The 20,635-nt window shown below is 50.2% G+C and overlaps 2 protein-coding genes across 4 annotated transcripts; one reads left to right on the forward strand and one right to left on the reverse strand.

The window, feature by feature from the left end:
- Positions 1 to 256: 256 nt before the first annotated feature.
- NPR2 (natriuretic peptide receptor 2) lies at positions 257 to 17,071 on the forward strand. 3 transcript variants are annotated; one of them, XM_028146098.2, is made up of 22 exons: positions 257 to 1,148; positions 1,965 to 2,152; positions 7,519 to 7,632; positions 7,907 to 8,042; positions 8,520 to 8,614; positions 8,838 to 8,970; positions 9,194 to 9,278; positions 9,752 to 9,881; positions 10,044 to 10,118; positions 10,320 to 10,397; positions 10,621 to 10,725; positions 10,847 to 10,918; positions 12,490 to 12,649; positions 12,849 to 13,004; positions 13,105 to 13,273; positions 13,437 to 13,583; positions 14,044 to 14,167; positions 14,352 to 14,420; positions 15,909 to 16,083; positions 16,155 to 16,253; positions 16,520 to 16,611; positions 16,741 to 17,071. In XM_028146098.2, the coding sequence occupies exons 1-22, from the start codon at positions 482 to 484 to the stop codon at positions 16,804 to 16,806; spliced, it is 3,135 nt and encodes a 1,044-aa protein (XP_028001899.1). In that variant the 5' UTR covers positions 257 to 481; the 3' UTR covers positions 16,807 to 17,071. The 3 variants fall into 3 exon arrangements, with proteins under 3 accessions (XP_028001899.1, XP_008140140.1, XP_028001901.1); XM_008141918.3 differs by having other exon boundaries at positions 9,761 to 9,881; XM_028146100.2 differs by lacking the exon at positions 10,044 to 10,118 and having other exon boundaries at positions 9,761 to 9,881.
- An 88-nt stretch (positions 17,072 to 17,159) lies between these two features.
- On the reverse strand, positions 17,160 to 18,591 carry SPAG8 (sperm associated antigen 8). Its single transcript, XM_054727245.1, has 5 exons — positions 18,230 to 18,591; positions 17,970 to 18,015; positions 17,772 to 17,886; positions 17,586 to 17,648; positions 17,160 to 17,476 (listed from the first exon to the last, which is right to left on the reverse strand). Exons 1-5 carry the CDS (start codon positions 18,369 to 18,371, stop codon positions 17,288 to 17,290), a joined length of 555 nt encoding a protein of 184 aa, XP_054583220.1. The 5' UTR covers positions 18,372 to 18,591; the 3' UTR covers positions 17,160 to 17,287.
- Positions 18,592 to 20,635: the final 2,044 nt, after the last annotated feature.

Raw genomic sequence — 20,635 nt, forward strand, 5'->3', positions numbered from 1 at the left:
ATGGTCCGCGTCCCTCGCGGGGCGGGCCCCCTCCCACCTCACCCCCGGGCCCACCTCGGCGCCGCTCTCTGCCCTCCTAACCCCGTCAGCGGCGAGGTCCCCGCGGGCTTCTCCTCGGTACCCGCCGGCCCCCCAGCCCCCACCCCACCGCAGCCTCGGCTCCCCTTTTCCTCCTTAACTTGGGACTCGGAAACCTGCTTCACCCCACGGCCCCATCCCAGGCGCAGCCCCCTCGGCCCCTCCCTCCGCCCGCCACCCCGCTCCGCGTCCTCGGCCTCGGCCCTTCCCCAGCCCCCGGGCCCTCCATCCCTCCCCGCCCGCCCGCCACGGTGCGCCCTGCCCGGCTAGCCGACCCTCCCCTCGCTCCCGGCCTGGCCGTGGGCCCCAGGCTCCAGGCTCCAGGCTGGGCGGTGCTCGGGCCTGCAGGGGAGGCCAGGGGGGCCCCAGGTTCTGGGGGCGGCGGGGCTGCTGCTTCCTCCCCATGGCACTGCCATCACTCCTGCTAGTGGTGGCAGCCCTGGCAGGTGGGGTGCGTCCTCCCTTGGCCCGGAACCTGACGCTGGCGGTGGTGCTGCCAGAACACAACCTGAGCTACGCCTGGGCCTGGCCCCGGGTGGGCCCTGCCGTGGCCCTGGCCGTGGAGGCGCTGGGCCGGGCGCTGCCCGTGGACCTGCGCTTCGTCAGCTCCGAGCTCGACGGCGCCTGCTCCGAGTACCTGGCCCCGCTGCGCGCCGTGGACCTCAAGCTGTACCATGACCCCGACCTGCTGCTGGGCCCCGGGTGCGTGTACCCCGCGGCCTCGGTGGCCCGCTTTGCCTCTCACTGGCGCCTGCCCTTGCTGACTGCGGGCGCCGTGGCCTCTGGTTTCGCGGCCAAGAGCGAGCACTACCGCACCCTGGTGCGCACGGGCCCCTCGGCCCCCAAGCTGGGTGAGTTCGTCGTGACGCTGCACGGGCACTTCAATTGGACCAGCCGTGCCGCCTTGCTGTACCTGGACGCGCGCACGGACGACCGGCCTCACTACTTCACCGTCGAGGGCGTCTTCGAGGCCCTGCAGGGCAGCAACCTCAGTGTGCAGCACCACGTGTACGCCCGGGAGCCCGGGGGTCCTGAGCAGGCCACCCACTTCATCCGGTCCAACGGGCGCAGTGAGTGTGGCCCGGGCTGTCGGAGGGTCAGGGGAGGCGGGCGGGGGGGCGGTCACTGTCTTCATGGGCAGGCGCAGATGGAGACAGGCAGTGAGGAGCTGTTTGTGGTGGTTGGGGTCAAGAAGCATGTGGACAGAGCACCTGTGCGAGGGCCAGGGCACTACATCCTGGGAGCTTGCTGACGTCATAGGCAGATGTACACGAGGAAGAAGATAGCGTGAGGGGTGACGCTTGTGTCAGGGGACCAGGCGGGGTTGGGGAGAAATGGAATTTGGGGAGCCATGTGAGTGCCCTAGAGTAGTGAGTGAGTTGATGGCCACTTCAGAATGTATGACTAATCTGTGAGCAGACCCCTGAGAGTGTGGGTCTATGATAAATCACTAAAACATTGATGACTTTGTCAGTGGGCTTTGGGGCTCAACAGATGGGCTTGGGGAAGACGTGTAAGGCTCAGACAGACATTCTGAGCCGCCAGTGCCTTTGAGCCCTGGGGAAGGCAGGGCAGTGGGGGAGTGAGGAGGGCTGGTGGGGAGCAGCAGGCAGGGGTCCGGGAAGAGGAGGGGCTTCGGGCTGATAGCTCCCTTCCTCTGGGGGCTGGATCAGGCCCTGACCTCTGCCAGATGGTCCACACCGCCCCAGGGTACTTACGACCTAGACTCCAAGGGGGAAGGGTGGGGAGCATCTGTTGGGTGGTTGATAGCTTAGGGCACTCTCTTCCTTACTAATGGTGGCAGGGCAGATGGTTTCAGAGAGGGAGGCTGTCTGGGGACCTGGATGCGTTCTCAGGGCGCCCCCCTGTTGTATACCTGCTCCCAGTTGTGTACATCTGCGGCCCTCTGGAGATGCTGCATGAGATCCTGCTTCAGGCCCAGAGGGAGAACCTGACCAATGGGGATTATGTCTTCTTCTACCTGGATGTCTTTGGGGAGAGTCTCCGTGCAGGCCGGCCTTGGCAGGACAATCGCACTTGGGAACAGGCCCAGGCCCTCAGAGAGGCCTTTCAGGTATCATTTAAGCCAAACTTGAAGGAGGTGGGGGAAATGGAGCTTCTTTGGAGATTCTCTGCCTCTCACAAGACCCTGCAGGAGCCCAGGAACAGGGCAGGGATTGTGAGCTGAACAGAGCGAAATGAACAGAGGCTTTTCTAGTCTAGTATCATTCTTTATTACTCCCTCACCTTGGTGACTCCTTTTCAGTGTGTCTGCCAAGGCTACCTCCCAAGATCCCAGAACACTGACTTTCCTAAGCGCCAGTAGTAGACTGTCGTGTGGGGGAGAAAAGTTCAGGAAAAGATCTGGCCCCAGCTGGTAGGAGGGCTTCCACCCTTTTTGGAGGGGCAAGGCGTGATGTGATACAATTAGGCACAAGTGCTAGAAAAGATGGGATTGTGTATCCTGGGACAGCCCTAAGAACGTTAGTGGTTCATAGGCGGGAGAGTCACTGTGGCTGGGGTTCGGGATGGCTTTTATAAAGGAAGTGAGACTGTTGTGACTTTAAAGAGAGCTATCACATTCCTAGGCAGAGTGTGAGTGAGGATCCAGGCAGCCTGAGCAAAGAGAAAAAGATTGGAATGGGCATGTGTAGGGGATCAAGAAGATACTGGTGGAGGGTTAGAGAGCAACCAAAGGACTTGTGTGCACGCATATTACATAACACAGACACTGGGGCGGTGGGGGCTTGCCTGGGGTGGGAATGGCTGGGGAGGGTCAATTGGGGGAAAAGGAGACATATGTAAAAATTCAGACAATTAAAAGAAGAAGAAGAAGAAGATACTGACCTGACAAGAAAGAAGGGTTCACCTGACATAGGTACAGGAACTAATGTTTCACTGACTTATGTATGTAAGGAGAGCCCTGAGCTAAGATTAAGGCACTTGGACTTGACTGTGGATCCTTGAGATTTTTTTGTAAAGAGAAATATAATGAGAGAATTCAGGTTGGATTGGAAGAAGAGGAGGCTAGAGGCAGTGAGGCCACCTGTAAAAGGTTAGAAAGGAGTGAGGTGATATGACTTTGAAATAGGGTGATGATAGCAGGAATGGAAAGAAATGGATTTGAGAAACAATTTGTAGGGAGAATTGACATGACTCTGTTCATTTCACTCCTCTTATCAAAACTTTCAATGTCTTATTTACTACAGAATTAAGTCCCACCTCATTATTTTGTTTAAGACCTTCTAAGACTTTCCTCAATCTACTTTTCAATCTTACCTCCGACTGCCCTTCATGCCAAGTACTCCAGCCCCTGACCCCTGGGCCTCTCTGCCCTCCATCTTTGTGCTCTTTGATTATTTCGTCTGGAATACTCTTCTTCCCCCCAAAATCTCTGCCTCTTAAGATCCTCCTCATGAATTGTTCCCTGTTCCGCTCACCAATATTTCACTGACTTATGTATGTAAGTATTTATTATTTATTTTTCCATATCCCTCCTTTTCCCAAAAAGGATTTGGGATGGTGTATGGGATAACCTTAAGGTCCTTTTAGCTTGGAGATTCTTTGACTCTAAGTAGACATTTATGAGGGTTGGACTTAGATGGCCATCTTCTCCAATGAGTAAGATTTCATGAGTAAGATTTATATATGTGATTGTGACTGACTAACGTGCATCTGACTGTGAATGACATTATCTGTTTGGATGCCCTAGTATGAGTTTGTGACTGTCACACCTAAACATAGGCGGTGGCAGGGCAGGTTTTATGTCATAACTTTTGCCTAAAACAGCCTTCTCACCTTTGTTCATCTGGGTAATGCTTGCAGATTCTTCAAGGCTCAGACCGATTATTTTCCCTTCTAGGAAACAGTCCCTGAATCCCCCGGTTAGAATGAGTTCCCTACTCTTGTGCTTAACTCTGTCTACTGTGGAATTTATATACTATTCAGTCTGTGTTTGATTCATTTGAAGGCTGACTTATTCTCTTAGTGTTTACCGAGTACTTGTTATGTCCCAGTCACCGTGCTAGGTATTGGTATACAGTGGAGACCATAACAGATGAAGTAAGTCCCTGCCTTTTTGGAGCTTACACTTAGTAGGATAGACAGACGTGAAGCAAACAAATACAAATATAAATTGTGATGTGTTAGTAAATTTTTAAAAAAGAAAATAGACCGGTATAAAGAAGAAAAATAACAAGGGGGTTGTATTTTAGCTAGTTTGGTCAAGGAAGGTCCCTAGGACTCTCCTGGATGGGAGGATCCCATAGCCTTTGGGGTGTATTTTTTCTGTGGAAGGAACACCTCTGTTTCTTGCATGAGAATTTCTATCAGCCAAGGGGCCCCCGCACTTAGGGTAGGGGGAGGAGGGATATTGTTAGCTAACGGTTCTTTAAATGAATTCCCAGTTTTCCTGTTCATTGTAGGCATTATTCAGACAGAAAGACAGAGGGAGAGTTTTCTTACAATACAACTACAGAAGGGGAAACAGGCAGTCAGGAATATGCTGATGGGGAAACCAAGGCTTGGGGTGGGGATGAGGGGATGAAAGGGGGTCCTCTGGCAAAGCTACTCTCGTCCTGTTCCAAAGCTGAAGCAGGGCAAGGGTGAGGGAAGGTGGGTGGTCAGGTCCAGCCACGGGTGAAAGAGCAGAGCGCCCTACTCCAGAGATACCTGGCCCACTCGGGTGCCAAACCAAGCCGATCTGAAACAGGTGGCAGTAGAGGCGCGGAGGCCTTGATGCAGGTGCTCAAAGCTGTTTCGGGAGGGTCTCATGCTCAAGGTCCTCCTGGGGAGCCCTTGAGGGCAGGGATCATGTTCATCGTTGTATTCCATGTGCTGAGTACATAGTATTTGTTGAACTGAATTAAGGTGTATGTTGGGGACAGCAGGGAGAGGGCTAGGAATTCGTCTAGACAGGAATAGAGCTGGCCGGTGCTGTGAGCCAGGATGATCAACCAGGGAAGATAAGCAGAAACTAAATAAGCAAATGACTAGGCTCTGAGGACCCAGAGACCCTGACTGAGCATTTGAGGACTAAGTGAGGGTCAGAATGAGCATTTGAGGGTCAGAAACCCAGGCAGAGGCCACAACCTAGGTGGGGTCACAAGCAGCTAGAATGGAATAAGCACTAAACCAAGGGCTGTGTGGAAGGTGAACCTCTTGGGGAGACCGTTCTTTGTCTTTTTCAGTCACAGTGAACAGGGCTTCCTGCGACGGCCGGAGCAGGGCGCAGTGTGGGTGGGCCCTCAGGCCCAGGCAGCCGTCTGCTGCCCTTGCACTCTTCCTGGGTGCACTCCTGGCTTCCACCCACTGCTACCCCCCCCCCCCTTTTTTGGCAGCCTTTGCTAGTCTTGTGTGTGTGTATTTTTCACATGGGATCCATTGTGAAATAGACATAATTACTTACCTTCACTTCTTCTCTTTGATTCCCGCACAAGCACAGAAACTCTTTGAAGGTCCTTCCTTCCTTCCTTCTTTCCTTCTTTCCTTCTTTCCTTCTTTCCTTCTTTCCTTCCTTCCTTCCTTCCTTCCTTCCTTCCTTCCTTCCTTCCTTCCTTCCTTCCTTCCTTTTTTACTAGCTAGTAACCACAGCAGAACAGTCTAGCATAGCAGTTTTTAAAGTGTGGTCTTGGGATCCTGGGGGCCCCTGAAATCCTTTTAGGGAACGATGAGGTCAAAACTATTTTAAAAATTATACTAAGATGTTATTTGCCTCTGTCACCCTCCTTCTTCCATGATTGTCCAGTGGAGTTTTCCAGAGGCTACGTGACGTGTGATGATGTCATCCTCTGGCAGCTATGGGAAGTGTGCTTGTGTTTAAAAATTTTGTCAGTTTTAATTTCTAATATTGTAAATATGATAGCTATAGTCCAAATAAACAAAAGTTCTTTGGGGTCCTCGATAATTTTTAGCAGTGTAAAGGGGTCATGAGACCAAGAAGTCTGAGAACTGCTAGTCTAGCAAACAAACAAACCTCTCTAGGCTTACTGTTTAAAAACATGAAAAACCTATCATTAGCCTTTATATGGAAACACAAATTGTGTTAAACCTGATCTTTTCCAGCCCTTTTACTGACTTTTTCATTGTCTGTCAACAATATCCTATGCTCCTATGTTTCTTTTATTCTTGGAACAGATGTTACTCAATGAACCCTTCCAACCCCATCCTCAGTCCCTCTCTCCTTTTTAATTTTGCCCGAGAGCAGGAGAGCATCAGAAGTGTGTGATCAAGCATCCAAATGCTCCAGTGAGAATAATTACCTCACAAAGCAAACTCCAGTCTATAATGAATGTACATGAGAGACTGACTTCATTATTTCCTACCTGGGATAATGTGATATAAAATAGATCACATGTGACATGTCTGGTATCTCTATACGTGCTTTCTGTGGCAAGAACAAACAAAACTGATAGAAATGACTAGATTTAAACCTGTCATTTCACAGTGTCACATTTCACAATATATTCACATCTGAGGTCTTTCCCTGAGGTTGCAGAGCCAGTTTCCCGTCCAAGGCAGAGGTTGGTCTCAATGATTGTGCAGGACTGGGGTGGAGGTGGAAGCCAGGGTGCTCCTCAGCTAAGAGAAGGGGAATGTGTGAGGCCGGCGGGAGTGAGGCAGACACCCCAGAGAGAGACAGACACACACTGACTTGTGGCCGGTGAGATGTGCGCGTAGCTGAGACCAAACGTGTCGTTCACTGATCTATGAAATGTGTGTAGGCGTGTGACTGTGTTTTCTCTGTGACGCATGTCTATTACTTAGTGACGTGTAGGATCATGCCAGTATGTAGGATCATGCCAGGATGCAGGACCGTGCTGCCTGTGGTAGGTGGTCCACACACGTTAAATGAATGGGCTTATGGCTTTTCACAGATGGAATCACTGTCTCAAGGTGTTTCCCCCAGTTGTCATAGGACCTGAAATCTCTTTGATTCACAGGGTGGAGGCACTGTGTTCAAATGTCCCAAATGGAAATGTAAACATTTTACTGATCACATGAACAGTAATTAACACCCCAGAGGGGAGCTGTTGCTCAGTGGTGCCCTTGAGCATGAACAGGTACCCAGAAAGAATGGGACGGAGACGCTGTGAGTGCTGTGGCAGCTCTGTAAGGAGGCCTAGGTGGTGATAGGGGCTTCAGGAAGATGAGGGGCTGGGTTCTGGGGATGGAAGACCAGGCTCCGCTGTCCCAGAACCATCCTGTCTACCTTTCATGGAGGTGTGCCCACCCTCTCCGCAGATATATTAAACACAAGCTACACATACCACACCCCCCCACACACACAACATGGAGTTTAGTGTCCTCTCAGCCTTCAGACTCACCCATGTATATTTTATATCATGTGTATTTCACCAAGTTTCCTCTCCTGCTTCCCCGCTTCCCCTAAAATCCATCTTGGACATCCTGTTCACTCTTCCCCATGTGCTGTTGGTACAGATGGTATTGGTCATCACATACCGAGAACCCCCAAATCCCGAGTATCAGGAATTCCAGAGTCGTCTGCTGATAAGAGCCCGGGAAGACTTTGGTGTGGAGCTGGCCCCCTCCCTGGTGAGTAGATCTCTTTCCTGAGGATCAGGCCAGGCTTTGAGGGAAGCTCTCCTCCCTGACTCAGCGTTAAGCAGTGGGGGCTGTCCACTTCCATCCAGGATTTTCCTTCTGCTCTAGCATCCAGTGAGGTAGGGGTGAATCTTAGGAATGAGAGGAGGGAAGAAAGCAAACCAGAAGAGAGAAGAGGTAGAAGGAGACCCCCCGCGATGGGAAAGGGGGTGGGGCTGGGGCCTGGCAGGATATTGGAGCGCACTGCTGGAGTTTCCACCCCCAGATGAACCTCATCGCCGGCTGCTTCTATGATGGGATCCTGCTATATGCCGAAGTCCTGAGGGAGACAATACAGGAAGGAGGCACCCGGGAAGATGGATTTCGAATTGTGGAAAAAATCCGGGGACGAAGATACCACGGTAATAAAGAGGGTCAGATGGGGGCCAGAGGGCTGCTATCAGGCTCAGAAGTGGAGCGGGTAGAAGAAAATACATGTATCGGGAAGGGAGGAGAGTTAATAGGGATCAGAGAACATGGCAGAAGTGGACACTTATTAAAAGTGGGGTTAGGGGCCCTGGCCGGGTGGCTCAGTTAGTTGGAGTGTCATCCCGTGCACCAAAAGGTTGCGGGTTCAATTCCTGGTCAGGGAAGGCAAATAATCAATGTTTCTCTCTCACATCAATGTTTCTCTTTCTCTCCCTTCCTCTCACTCTAATAATAATAATAATAATAATAATAATAATAATAATAGTTACTAAAAACATGTCCTCTGGTGAGGACTTAAAAAAAAAAAAAGCAGGGTCAGGGACAGACTGTGAGGTAATTGGAGGAACTGTGGAGATAGGAGAGGGGCCTAAGGTAGATCTCAAAGTAAGGGCTACGCTTTTCTGTCTTAGGTGTAACTGGACTGGTTGTTATGGACCAGAACAATGACCGGGAGACTGATTTTGTCCTGTGGGCTATGGGAGACCTGGATTCCGGGGACTTTCAGGTGATGGAGGAGGAGGCAAGGAGGAGAGTGTGGGCTCTGCGAGTCCAGCCTTCAAGGGTTCAACGGGGCAGAATGAGAGGAACTAGAGGCAGGGACTGTTTTCTCTGCTGGAGCTGCATCTGGGGGGGTAGGAGGTTGGGGGAGAGCAGCCAAAGAACGGGGGGCTCTGGGGAGGCGGCTGGTGGGAGCAGGCCCGTGGGCCCAGTTCTCTCCCTCCTCACAGCCTGCAGCCCACTACTCAGGAGCTGAGAAGCAGATTTGGTGGACAGGACGGCCTATCCCCTGGGTGAAAGGGGCGCCGCCCTTGGACAATCCCCCCTGTGTCTTTGACTTGGACGACCCATCCTGTGATAAAAGTGGGTGTGTGCAGGGACTGGGAGCACTCCTTCCTCCCTTTCCTTTCCGTTCCCCCTGCCCTCACTGACTCCCCAGCTTAGCTCTACTTTTACCTCTGCTTCTACACCCCCTCCTTATTCTTCCCCTCAAGAACTCTGTCTGCTCCCTGCACCCTGAGCATCACCCTCCCCGTTCTTACAGCCCCACACGCAGTCTTCCTCAGGGTCCCCCTCTCCCCTTTAGCTCCGCTTTCAACTCTGGCAATTGTGGCGCTGGGCACAGGAATCACCTTCATCATTTTTGGTGTTTCCAGCTTTCTCATCTTCCGGTGAGTTCTGGGCTTTTCCTCTGACCTCCTGCCTCCCACCTCCCCCCCGCCCCTCATTGCCACACAGCATTCTGGCTGAGGCCAGGTAGTCCCTGTAACATGGGCTGGGGGCAGGCCTCTTAATTTGGAGGCTGTCTCTTGGTCCTCCTCTCTAGCCTTTTCCTTTAGTTGTCTTTTAGCCTCGGTGTTGTTTTCCCACTTTTGGTTCGACACGGGGTATACTACCCAGCGATTGTGAGTGGGGTCTTGTAAGGGCAAAGGTGAATTTTCCATGGATGCTGCCATTTTCAGAAAACAACGTTTACCTTTGGCCTCTGTGTTTCTAAATGAGCACAGGGCGGGTGTTGGATATGTCAGTCCCGTGTCTCGGGTGTAACAATAGCAGCTTCAGGAGCTGCAGGGAAGCCCCTGCAACCCCACTGTTGGTTTATGGGATGGTAGGATCAGGCTTGCCAGTCAACTGAGGTGTGCAGTCCTTACAGAAAGCTGATGCTGGAGAAGGAGCTTGCTAGCATGTTGTGGCGCATTCGCTGGGAAGAGCTGCAGTTTGGCAATTCAGAGCGATATCACAAAGGGGCAGGCAGTCGCCTCACACTGTCACTGGTGAGCCCTTGTCTCAGCTGTACCTCCGCTTTCCTTTGCGTTCCTGTCCTTTCTTTCCCTGGACCTTTCCCAGCACATTGGCCTGTAATGATAGCCCCTGCACTACCACCATCATCTAATGTTCCTTTCATCCTTCCGCCTCCATGTTGCCCTTGGCCCCAGCGGGGATCCAGTTACGGCTCGCTTATGACAGCCCATGGGAAATACCAGATCTTTGCCAACACCGGTCACTTCAAGGTGAACAGTCATCCGCTTGTTCTGGTCCCCGACATTTCATCCTGTCTCATTCCCATCTGTCACCTCTTCCCATGAACCTCTGCCCCCTCATAATGTCCAGCTGAGCTCCTAGGTGCTCCCTGAGTTCTCCAGTATTCCTAGCACCCAGGAATGCCTTCTGATATTAACTTTCCCTTTCTCCCCATTCACTCCCACCATCAGGGAAATGTTGTTGCTATCAAACATGTGAATAAGAAGCGCATTGAGCTGACCCGGCAGGTTCTGTTCGAACTCAAACATGTAAGTAAAGGTGTATGGATTGGGGGCAAGGGGTAAACAGGGACAGGGAAGAGAAAGGGGAGGACTGTGAATAGTGAAATTGGTTAGGAGGGCAGTGGGTTCATTTATAAATGACTTTAAGTTGTAAGTACAATTGAGAGAAAGGTCCTCTTGTATAGTGGTAGATTTCTGTATCTGATTTTTAGCTCTCTCAATTCTCTTTTCCCATTTTTTTTTTTTCTAGATGAGAGATGTTCAGTTTAACCATCTCACTCGCTTCATTGGTGCTTGCATAGACCCTCCCAACATTTGCATCGTCACTGAGTATTGCACTCGTGGGAGTTTACAGGTGAGGGATAGGTGGAGGTTACAGAGGTGGAGGAGACAGGTTCAATGTCACATTGACTCTATGCAGCTGATAGCTAGTGGGACGAGGGTAGTCACATAATCCATTTCATGTCACTTGCCAGGATATTCTGGAAAATGACAGCATCAACTTGGACTGGATGTTTCGTTATTCACTCATTAATGACCTTGTTAAGGTGAGTCTTCCCTACGCCTCTTTAAGAGTTCATCCACTTTAAAATGACTCCATTTTTCTATCTTTGTTTACGATTTCTCCTTCTAGTCCTCTCTCCATTTCCCCTATTTCTGTTGTTGAGTAATAATGGGTAAACAAAGGGTCTGGGATTTTTAATTGGGGGAATGAGTTTTATCTGCCACAGACAGTTCTGTACTTGTAGAGAATTTTTGTCTTTATTCCCTAGATATCTCAAATCTCTCTCCATCTTTTTTTTTAACCCTCCAAGAGCTCATATTAAAATCTCTCAGCAGGGAAAAGATGAATGGGGTCTCTAGAAATATTTATCGCTTGTGTGTTTTTTTCATAATTTATTCTCTGACCAATATTTGGCATATCTGTTCTTTTGTTCAGAAAAACTGAAATGTGAAAAAGAACATTTACTAGTAAAACTAAGAGAAACCAAGGAAAATTATAGTAAACCTTTGGTATCTTCTAATATACTATGTTTCAGCTATTTTTAGGTGGCCCAGAAGTCCATGGATTTGCATTGGTATAAATTTGAATCTTGCATGGGTTGGACAAGTGTTTAGAAACAAGTGTCATAGTCAATAAGCTAGACTAGTGGATCATTCGTACCACACTTGAAGCCAGCTTTGATAAAAAAATATGTGTGTGTGTGTGTGTGTGTGTGTGTGTGTACAGAGAGGGAGAGGGAGAGACAGAAACATCAATAATGAGAGAGAATCATTGATTGGCTGCCTCCTGCATGCCCCCTACTGGGGATGAAGCCCACAACTGGGGCATGTGCCCTGACCTGGAATTGAACCATGACCTCCTGGTTCATGAGTTAATGCTCAACTACTGAACCACACTGGCTGGGCCAGCTTTGATTTTTCTGCTTAATTCTCATAAGGTTATTTTATCAGCCCCATGAGGCCAGAAGTTTCAGGCTTCTTCACTGGCTTGGCAGCTGTATCCTACTTTTGTCCATTTTCCAGGTTTTTCTTTTTTTCCAAGTTTTTCTAATTTACTGTTTTCTACACTTTCTCTCTGGCCCAGCATCCCCTCTGGTAGGTCAATTTCCTCCTCCATCCTTACTTGCCTAGCTACACATGGGTACACATTAAGGTTTATAACTCGTTAATCTTCCTTGATGCATCTAAATACTCTTGATACTTGCTTGGGTCTCAAGCCATGTCTTCCTAAGTAGTGGCCATGCATTTGAGGCCACCATGGGTGTCATATCATTCTTGGAGTTCACTCTCACAGTTCTGTTCCCTTCACTACTCAGAAGCCTGATTGCCCTTTCCAGGGTAACAACTGATCGCTCCCCTTGTCCCTCCTCGTAAGCATTTCTCTTATCCCCAGTACCTGGGTATCAACAGACTGCGTATGGTACAAAGAAGGGATGGTTCTCCTAACCTGTCTGTCTCCTTGGGTGGAAACTGTGTACCGGAAGCCTTCCACAATGAGCTCACTGTTTCTATGGTCCCGGGATCGTTAGACAGCTAGCTAATGCCTGTCCCATGGAGAGGTGGTCATCCTAAACCAGAAACAGTCCCATCCCATGACTTCATCTGTATCCTGCAGGGCATGGCCTTTCTCCATAACAGCATTATTGCATTCCATGGGAGTCTCAAGTCCTCCGACTGTGTGGTGGATAGTCGTTTTGTGCTCAAAATCACAGACTATGGCCTGGCCAGCTTCCGATCAACTGCTGAACCTGATGACAGCCATGCCCTCTATGCCAGTGAGACCTCCCTCCCCCCACCACCCCTCAAGCCCACTTTTATATTGCTCCTCTAGCCCTGGTCATTTCTACCTAGGGAAGGCGGGAGAGGGAGAGGGAGAGGGAGTGACAGTAATAGGGGGAGCATTATGGGAATGAGCCCAAGTGGTCTTGGGAATACCTTTTTTGAGGACTTGGCCAGCCTATTCCCTCTTTTCAGAGAAGCTGTGGACTGCCCCAGAGCTACTCAGTGGGAACCCCTTGCCAACCACAGGCATGCAGAAGGCTGATGTCTATAGCTTTGGGATCATATTACAGGAGATAGCACTTCGCAGTGGTCCTTTCTACTTGGAGAGCTTGGACCTCAGCCCCAAAGGTGAGAGTCAATCTACTATCCCAATCCCCCCCTTCTTCCTGTGTGTGTGTGTGTGTGGGAGGGGGGCCTGTTCTTCATCCAATCCCCTTATCTCCTTCAGAAATTGTTCAGAAGGTCAGAAATGGTCAGCGGCCGTATTTTCGGCCTAGCATTGACCGGACCCAACTGAATGAGGAACTAGTTTTGCTGATGGAGCGATGTTGGGCCCAGGACCCAGCCGAGAGGCCGGACTTTGGACAGATTAAGTGCTTCATTCGCCGCTTTAACAAGTGAGAGGGCACTGAGGGGCAGGGGCTCCCCAGGGACAGAAGCCTCATCAGGCTTAGTGGATGAGGTGGGGCTGGTCGGGTCCAAGAGGGTGGGTTGGGTAGAAAAGTACTGGGAGTCTTGAGAATCTTGGAGCAGGTACCATATTCTGGCCTCCTCCCCCAGGGAGGGTGGCACCAGCATACTGGACAACCTCCTGTTGCGCATGGAGCAGTATGCCAATAACTTGGAGAAGCTGGTGGAGGAACGCACACAGGCCTATCTGGAGGAGAAACGCAAGGCTGAGGCTCTGCTGTACCAAATTCTACCCCAGTGAGACTTCTGTCCCCCTTCCTGACTTTTCCTTTGATATTCTGCTCTGTTGGACGCTGCCTCATCAATCTCCTGAGAACTCACCTCCCAACTGCTTTGTTACACCTGGCCACAGTCTTTCTGGCTGGAGACTGTTTTCATCCTGTCTCCAAATGAGCTGTGCTGCCTTCTTCTTAGGACATTGGTCTACCATGCCTTTGCTCCAGCAAGTGTATGTAGAACAACCCCAACTTGAGACATTTAGCCACCATCCCCAGGGAGCCCATTCTACTTCCCCATCACCTTTACAGCTTACCTTGCTTGCACCAGACTGTGCTGTCTTCCCAGCCACCTTCCTTCTCCTCCACCAGGCTCAGCTTTCATGTTAGAACTCATTTCTGATCCAGCCATACACTCCTTTCCTTTATCTCTGTCTCATCCTCTTTCTGAGCTTGGCTCAAACTGCACCCTTGCTTTCTAGTTCAGTGGCAGAGCAGTTAAAACGGGGAGAGACTGTACAGGCTGAGGCCTTTGACAGTGTTACCATCTACTTCAGCGACATCGTTGGCTTCACAGCTTTGTCAGCAGAGAGCACCCCCATGCAGGTAAGAGCCATGGGTGAGATTAGGGGGTGGGATAGCAACCTGGGGGAGCTTCACTGGGGCATAGGGGTCCTTGATCATAGGAAAGATTGGTTTGTTCTGGAGTTCCCATATGGCTCTTGGGTTAAGAATTCTTAGAAAGTTAGACACAAGTCTCAGGGCTTCAACTTTCCCATCCATTCATTAGGTGGTGACACTTCTTAACGACCTGTATACCTGCTTTGATGCCATAATCGACAACTTCGATGTCTACAAGGTGAGAGCTTGAGGCTACCCTTTTACTTAGACCACTTTAAAACCCAGTCTCCCTGAACCCTATATACCTTACTTGTTCTGTGGTCATTTTCCCTCCTGAGTCTCCAGTATCCTAGTGCCAGAATGCCCTTTGTAGACAAATGAGGCTCTGGCACTCTCACTATACCTTCCAGTCTAATTTCTTGTGAATCCGTAGGCTTCTCTAATCAGAACCATCACAAGATTCAGCCCCTATCTGCTACATTTTCCTGCGGGTATGAATACAGCTTATCCATCTTTTCTCTTCTCTCCATCCCCTCCAGACATGGAAGAATCATACAGGATGTGGGTGCAGAATGATTAGTTGGGGTGAGGGACAAGCTATGTTGTACAAGCCTTTTGTTGAAATCATTGAGTTGGCACAATGTGCTTTATTGTGCTTAGGAGTAAAAATTGTTTGGATTTGCATATTGGCTTTGTGGCTAATTGTGTGGCCTTGGGCAAGTAACAGGAGCTCCCTGTGCCTCAGATGTCTTACTTGTAATATGGGAATAGATTTCTTGTGGAAAGTGCCTAACATTGCGTAGCTAATAAATATCCCTTCCTGTCCCTTTGGATTTACTCTACCATCTCTGTTATAATTGTAATAAAGACTTCCCATACATAACCCTTTATAAGATTCACCAATTTTTAAAATATACTTTTATTGATTTCAGAGAGGAAAGAAGAGGGAGAGATAGAAACATCAATGATGAGAGAATCATTGATCGGCTGCCTCCTACAGGCCCCCTACTGGGGATCAAGCCTGCAACCCTGGCATGTGCCCTTGACCGGAATCAAACCCCAGGCCCTTCAGTCCGCAGGCTGACGCCATATCCACTGAGCCAAACCAGCTAGGGCTGATTCACCAATTTCTTATATTTCTCCCCATTTGTTTTATTTTAAAAATCTATATAATAATTTTTTTGAAGCATTTAAGAGTAAGTTTCAGACATAGTTCTCCTTTATCCTAAACAGTTCTGTGTTTAGTTCCTAAAAACAGGGACATTCTCTTACACAGCTTCAGTACAATGGACAAAACCAAGCACCTGCCTTCTTTCTTTTAACAGTTTAGACTGTCTGAGGCCCATTTCATTGGGCCTGCTTGACCTCTTCCAGCCTCTGTCCTATTTTCTTGCTCCCCATTTCCTGACAGCAGAACCTATTTGCCCATGTCCTGCTGCAAACAGGGTATCCATTAATTTAGCAAACATTTACTGCGTATTCACAGGTACTGGGGTGGAGAAGGAGGATTTAAAGAGTCCCTTGACTCCCCCCTCCTCCCCCCCCCCCCCCGCCCCGCCCGCCCTCTTGCCCCTGTATTCTCAGGACCATAACACTTATTTTTCTAGTCAATGTTCTGACCTCCCAAATGCTGTCAGGAAACAAGTGGTGTTCAGCTTGTCTCCTTTTACTCTTCCTTGGGAACTGATACAGATACAAGTGACATTTTAATCCCCCTCTCAAACAGGTAGAGACGATTGGAGATGCCTACATGGTGGTATCTGGTCTCCCGGGCCGAAATGGTCAACGCCATGCCCCGGAAATTGCTCGTATGGCCCTAGCATTACTGGATGCAGTTTCTTCCTTCCGCATTCGCCACCGACCCCATGACCAGCTGAGGCTACGCATAGGGGTCCACACAGGTAAGGTTAACTCTCACTCCAGCCCTAGTAGCAACCCTTCCCAGCCTCTCCCAACCTGTTTCTTCTCATAGGGCCTGTCTGTGCTGGGGTCGTTGGCCTGAAGATGCCCCGCTATTGTCTTTTCGGAGACACGGTGAACACTGCTTCTCGAATGGAGTCTAACGGTCAAGGTGAGACATTAGCCCTCAATCTCAGCTTCAGTCTCAATCTGTGCCCCCCTTTTCTTCTTTTCAGAGTTCCTCCAAATCTCTCAAATCTGAGATCACAGTTCCTGACTGCCCCATCCTTGGACATATTTAGGTTCTGGTGCATGGGCACTGGGAAGACCGAGAGCCTGCTGAGGGGTGGTGGTTGGGTAAAGCTTTCTCTGACACCACCAATTCTTCTGTTGCCTTTTCTTTTCTTCTTCTTTCCACCATCCCCCATCCCACCCCAGCCCTGAAGATCCATGTCTCCTCTACTACCAAGGATGCCCTGGATGAGCTAGGATGCTTCCAGCTAGAGCTTCGGGGGGATGTGGAGATGAAGGTGATGGCAGGCCATGGGGAGAGGGTTGGAAAGGGAGGATGAAAGTCACTGTGGGGATCATGGGGGAAGAGAGGGAGATAACGGAATAACATAGAAGAATCTGAATTATATCCACTCCCCTACTCCCAGGGAAAAGGAAAGATGCGAACTTACTGGCTCCTAGGAGAGCGGAAAGGACCTGCTGGACTTCTGTAAACCCCACTTCTTTTCAAGTCAGTCTCCTGCTACTGGTACCTGGGTAGGCAGTGGCTATCATCTCTCCATACGCCAGACATGGACATTGTCATATGGGATGGAAACCGGCGTGCGCAAAAGTCCTATCTTACATGGAAGTTCTTGATCTTTGAAGCTCAGCCTTGTACATATACCAGCCCCTCTCTGGCCTGGTCCCCTTCTTCCCTACCTTCTGTAAATATCTGTATCTAAACCAGAATATTTTGGTCAAATATAAAACAAACAAAAAAAATAACGATGTAATAGTCTGGGTTAAGGGCAGCTCCAAGGAAATGTTATGGGGTATGAACATGGAAACTCAGGGAATCACTGACTCAGGATGGGAAAGAACCCTTTATGTAAAGCCCCTTCACCAAGTATGAACAGAATTCACTTCCTCCCACCTTTCCAGTACAGACAGAAATAGATTCCATAGTCCACATCTCACTTCCCTCCTCAACCCTTAGACAGTTCTACCCACCTCACCACCCTGCCCTCTTCCCTGACAGCCAAGAGAAGAGATTTGTCCTAATTGGTGGGAATAATTCTCAGGTCCATCAGGAAAAGGCTGTTCCAGGGACAAAGGCACTGGTGTTGAGAAGCTGCAGTTCTTCCGGAATGGCGTGTCCAGGGTCTTGATGTTACTGACACCCTACAGGAATGCCAGAATAAGGACAGATCCTACTCTCTGCCAAGCCAGAACAGAACAGCCTCTTCCCTTCCTTCTTCCCCACTCCCAACAACTAGTCACCCTCACACACCGGTAGCTGTGGTGCCCTCTGTAGCCAGAAAGTCTCAGGTTGCTCCTTACAGTAGTTGTGAGGCTGTGAGGGGAAAATACTGAATAACTCTTGGCCTGAAGCTCCCTTTCTAAACCTCTGGGTCTGCTGCTCCTCCTACAACCCCCGAAAGCTCAGCTGTACACGTGGGATGGAATGGGTTCTTACCTTTGTTGGGGCAGGAGCCCCTGCCTGCACCAGCTCCTTTTTGTAGTCATGGTGTGTCACAGACTCAGCCTCAAATGGCTTCCTTGTCAGTTCTTGCTCTGCCTGCACCTCTTTACTATACAGTTACGGGGGCATCAAAGCCGTTCTTCCCTGGTTTTTGTCCTCCCCCTCCCCTTCCCCCTTCATCCAGCCTCTTACCAGATCTGGTGGCACAGGAGTATCTCCAGCATGGCTTCACGTTTTCCTGTGGGGGTGGGGGTGGGGGCAGGGAGTGGACAGAGCTGACAAGTCTGGTTAGGAAGCAGGCCCAGAACAAACAAAGTTGAGAAAAGGAAGGAAAATTGTAGGGGGTTGCCCGGATGCCCATTGGACAATCTATAGTCCCACCAGAAATTCCTTTCTCTCTTTTTTTCTCTGACTAGTGGACTCATTTTGACCCATTCCCTCATGCTTCACACCTCGAATTGGCTGACAGCGGTTTCTTGGGGGCTGATATGAGTCTTTCTGGGTGGTGCTGAGGGGTATGGGTGACTGGAGCTGCAGGGTTATCAGTCCCTGGTGTCCATGTCGGAAATAGAAACTCTCGGAGCCATCCTGCATGCTTGGGACTTGATCCAGATGGTTGGTGGCTCTCTGTGGGCCCCAAGTTGAGTGATCATGATATCCTTTCTGTTACCCACTCTCATCATACACTACTATCTTCCCCCAGAAAACTGGGGGCAGCCTTTAAGAAAAGGGAGTAGGTCAAAACCTTAATACCTCTTCCTCCCAGTTGTAGAGAAGGCACTGGCCCCGTGGCAATGTTTTACTGAGAGGCTCACACTTCACTTCAACCTCAGGGGCCTTCCATAGCCCGCCTTGGGCAACAGGTGCTGAAACTGGCAAAAATTTCCAGGGTTGTTTCTGAGGCTCGCAGCATTGGTAGTGATTCCAGGAGGCATAATTAGGGGCCAGGTTTGCCCCAAGATGTCTGAAGCTTGTAAGAGCGTTGGGGCTGAGCTCAGGATCATTGCCTGGAGCAGGCCCAGAGGCATAGGCATAACCAGAGCGAGAATCCAGGCCAGTGCCTTTACTAGAACCATAGCCACGGCCAGGGCCATGGCCAGATCTGGAGCCAGAAACGGGGCCCGATCTGGAGCCAGAAACCGGGCCCGATCTGGAGCCAGAAATGCGGCCCGATCTGGAGCCAGAAACCGGGCCCCATCTGGAGCCAGAAACGGGGCCCCATCTGGAGCCAGAAACGAGGCCCCATTTGGAGCCAGAAACGGGGCCCCATCTGGAGCCAGAAATGGGGCCCGATCTGGAGCCAGAAACGGGGCCAGATCTGGAGCCAGGAACGTGGCCCGATCCGGAGCCAGGAACGGGGCCAGATCTGGAGCCAGGAATGGGGTCAGGGCTAGAGCCAGGAACGGTGCTAGTGTTAGGGTAATTTGTAGGACAGGGATGCCGAGCAATATAGGAAACAGGCTTAAAGCCAAGTCTCCCATGGCCTATCTTGTGGGTAAAGCTGTGTCCAGTGCAGGGGTTCCCAACAAGACTATCAGAGGAGGGATCCGAGGGAAGGCTTCGCTCAGAATAGGGCGCTTGGGTCTTTGCAGATAATATAGCTGCTTTGGCAGTGGAGACGGCTGCAGTGGCTGCAGCAGCGGCTGACGCTGCTGCCCTTGCGGCTGCCAGGACCGTCCTAGAAGTGACATCCGAAGGAAACGGTTCCGAAGAGGACCCTTCGGAGCTGGGCTGTACGGGTAAAGATCTGAAAGAAAGCGAGGGCGTCAAAATTGTCAAAAGCTCGGCAGAGGGAGGCAGTGCGCTGCCTCTCCTCGTCCCCTAATGCCTGCAGCCAGAGCTGCGGCTCTCACCGTGACAACGATCCCGATCCCGATCCCGACCCCTCGGTAGAATCAAAGGTCTTCTTCATCTTCCGACATCAGCTACCCGGGTTGCCATAGAGATGGCAAATAATTCCAGGAGACTGCGCAGAACTATAGCTGGGCGGAAGTGGAGAGTGGGGGGTGGAGGCAAGTTTCCTGCGGGGCGGAAGTCTTCAATCTGGTGCGGGGGCAGGAAGTTCTCTTTCCGTTTGGACTCCATTCCGCCTCATCCCCGGCTTTTAAGGTTCCGCTGATCTAAGGCCTCTCCCTCCTTACCGAAGCATGATTCTTTGAAGCTTTCTACGGTGGTTGTGTTAGAGACTGGCACAGGGCTATTATGTAGCTCTTCCGTAGCTCATTCTCAAAAGTGGGGGTAGCCTTTTCAAACATTTAAGAATGAAAATACACCAGACAACAGCTTAAAGGCAGAATGGTGAGACTCGGGGGATTAGTCAAAGGGTAACAGCTTTTTTGGGATGTGATTACTTCACCCCCAATAAAAGGCCCTCACATTGACCACCCTCCTCCCAGATCCTCTTATAATTTGTATTGGCAGCTGGATAAAGGCCAGGAGAGAGCCAGTCTCTTTTTTAAAAAAGAAAATTGATTTCAGAGAGGCAGAGGGAGCGCGAAATAGAAACATCAATGATGACAGAGAGTCACTGATCAGCTGCCTCCTGCATGCCCCCTACCAGGGATCAAGCCTGCAACCCAGGCATGTGCCCTGAAGGGGAATTGAACCATGACCCTCTGGTTCATAGATTTTCGCTCAACCACTGAGCTACGCCAGCTGGGCTTAGTCTCTTCTTATTCATTTAGGCTTATTGCTACTGCTACTTGTCTGGAAGCTTGACTCAGGTGCACCACTAGTCATGACTCACAGATCTATAAGCAAATGCTTCTTTACAGAAGGGCTTCCTTAGTGTCTCTTACTCAGACCATAGTCAAAGAGGATCATAACCTTTTCCTTCCTCTTTGTGGCAAAATTCATAT

Source organism: Eptesicus fuscus, chromosome 15 (assembly GCF_027574615.1).
Source record: "Eptesicus fuscus isolate TK198812 chromosome 15, DD_ASM_mEF_20220401, whole genome shotgun sequence".
Taxonomy (NCBI): domain Eukaryota; kingdom Metazoa; phylum Chordata; class Mammalia; order Chiroptera; family Vespertilionidae; genus Eptesicus; species Eptesicus fuscus.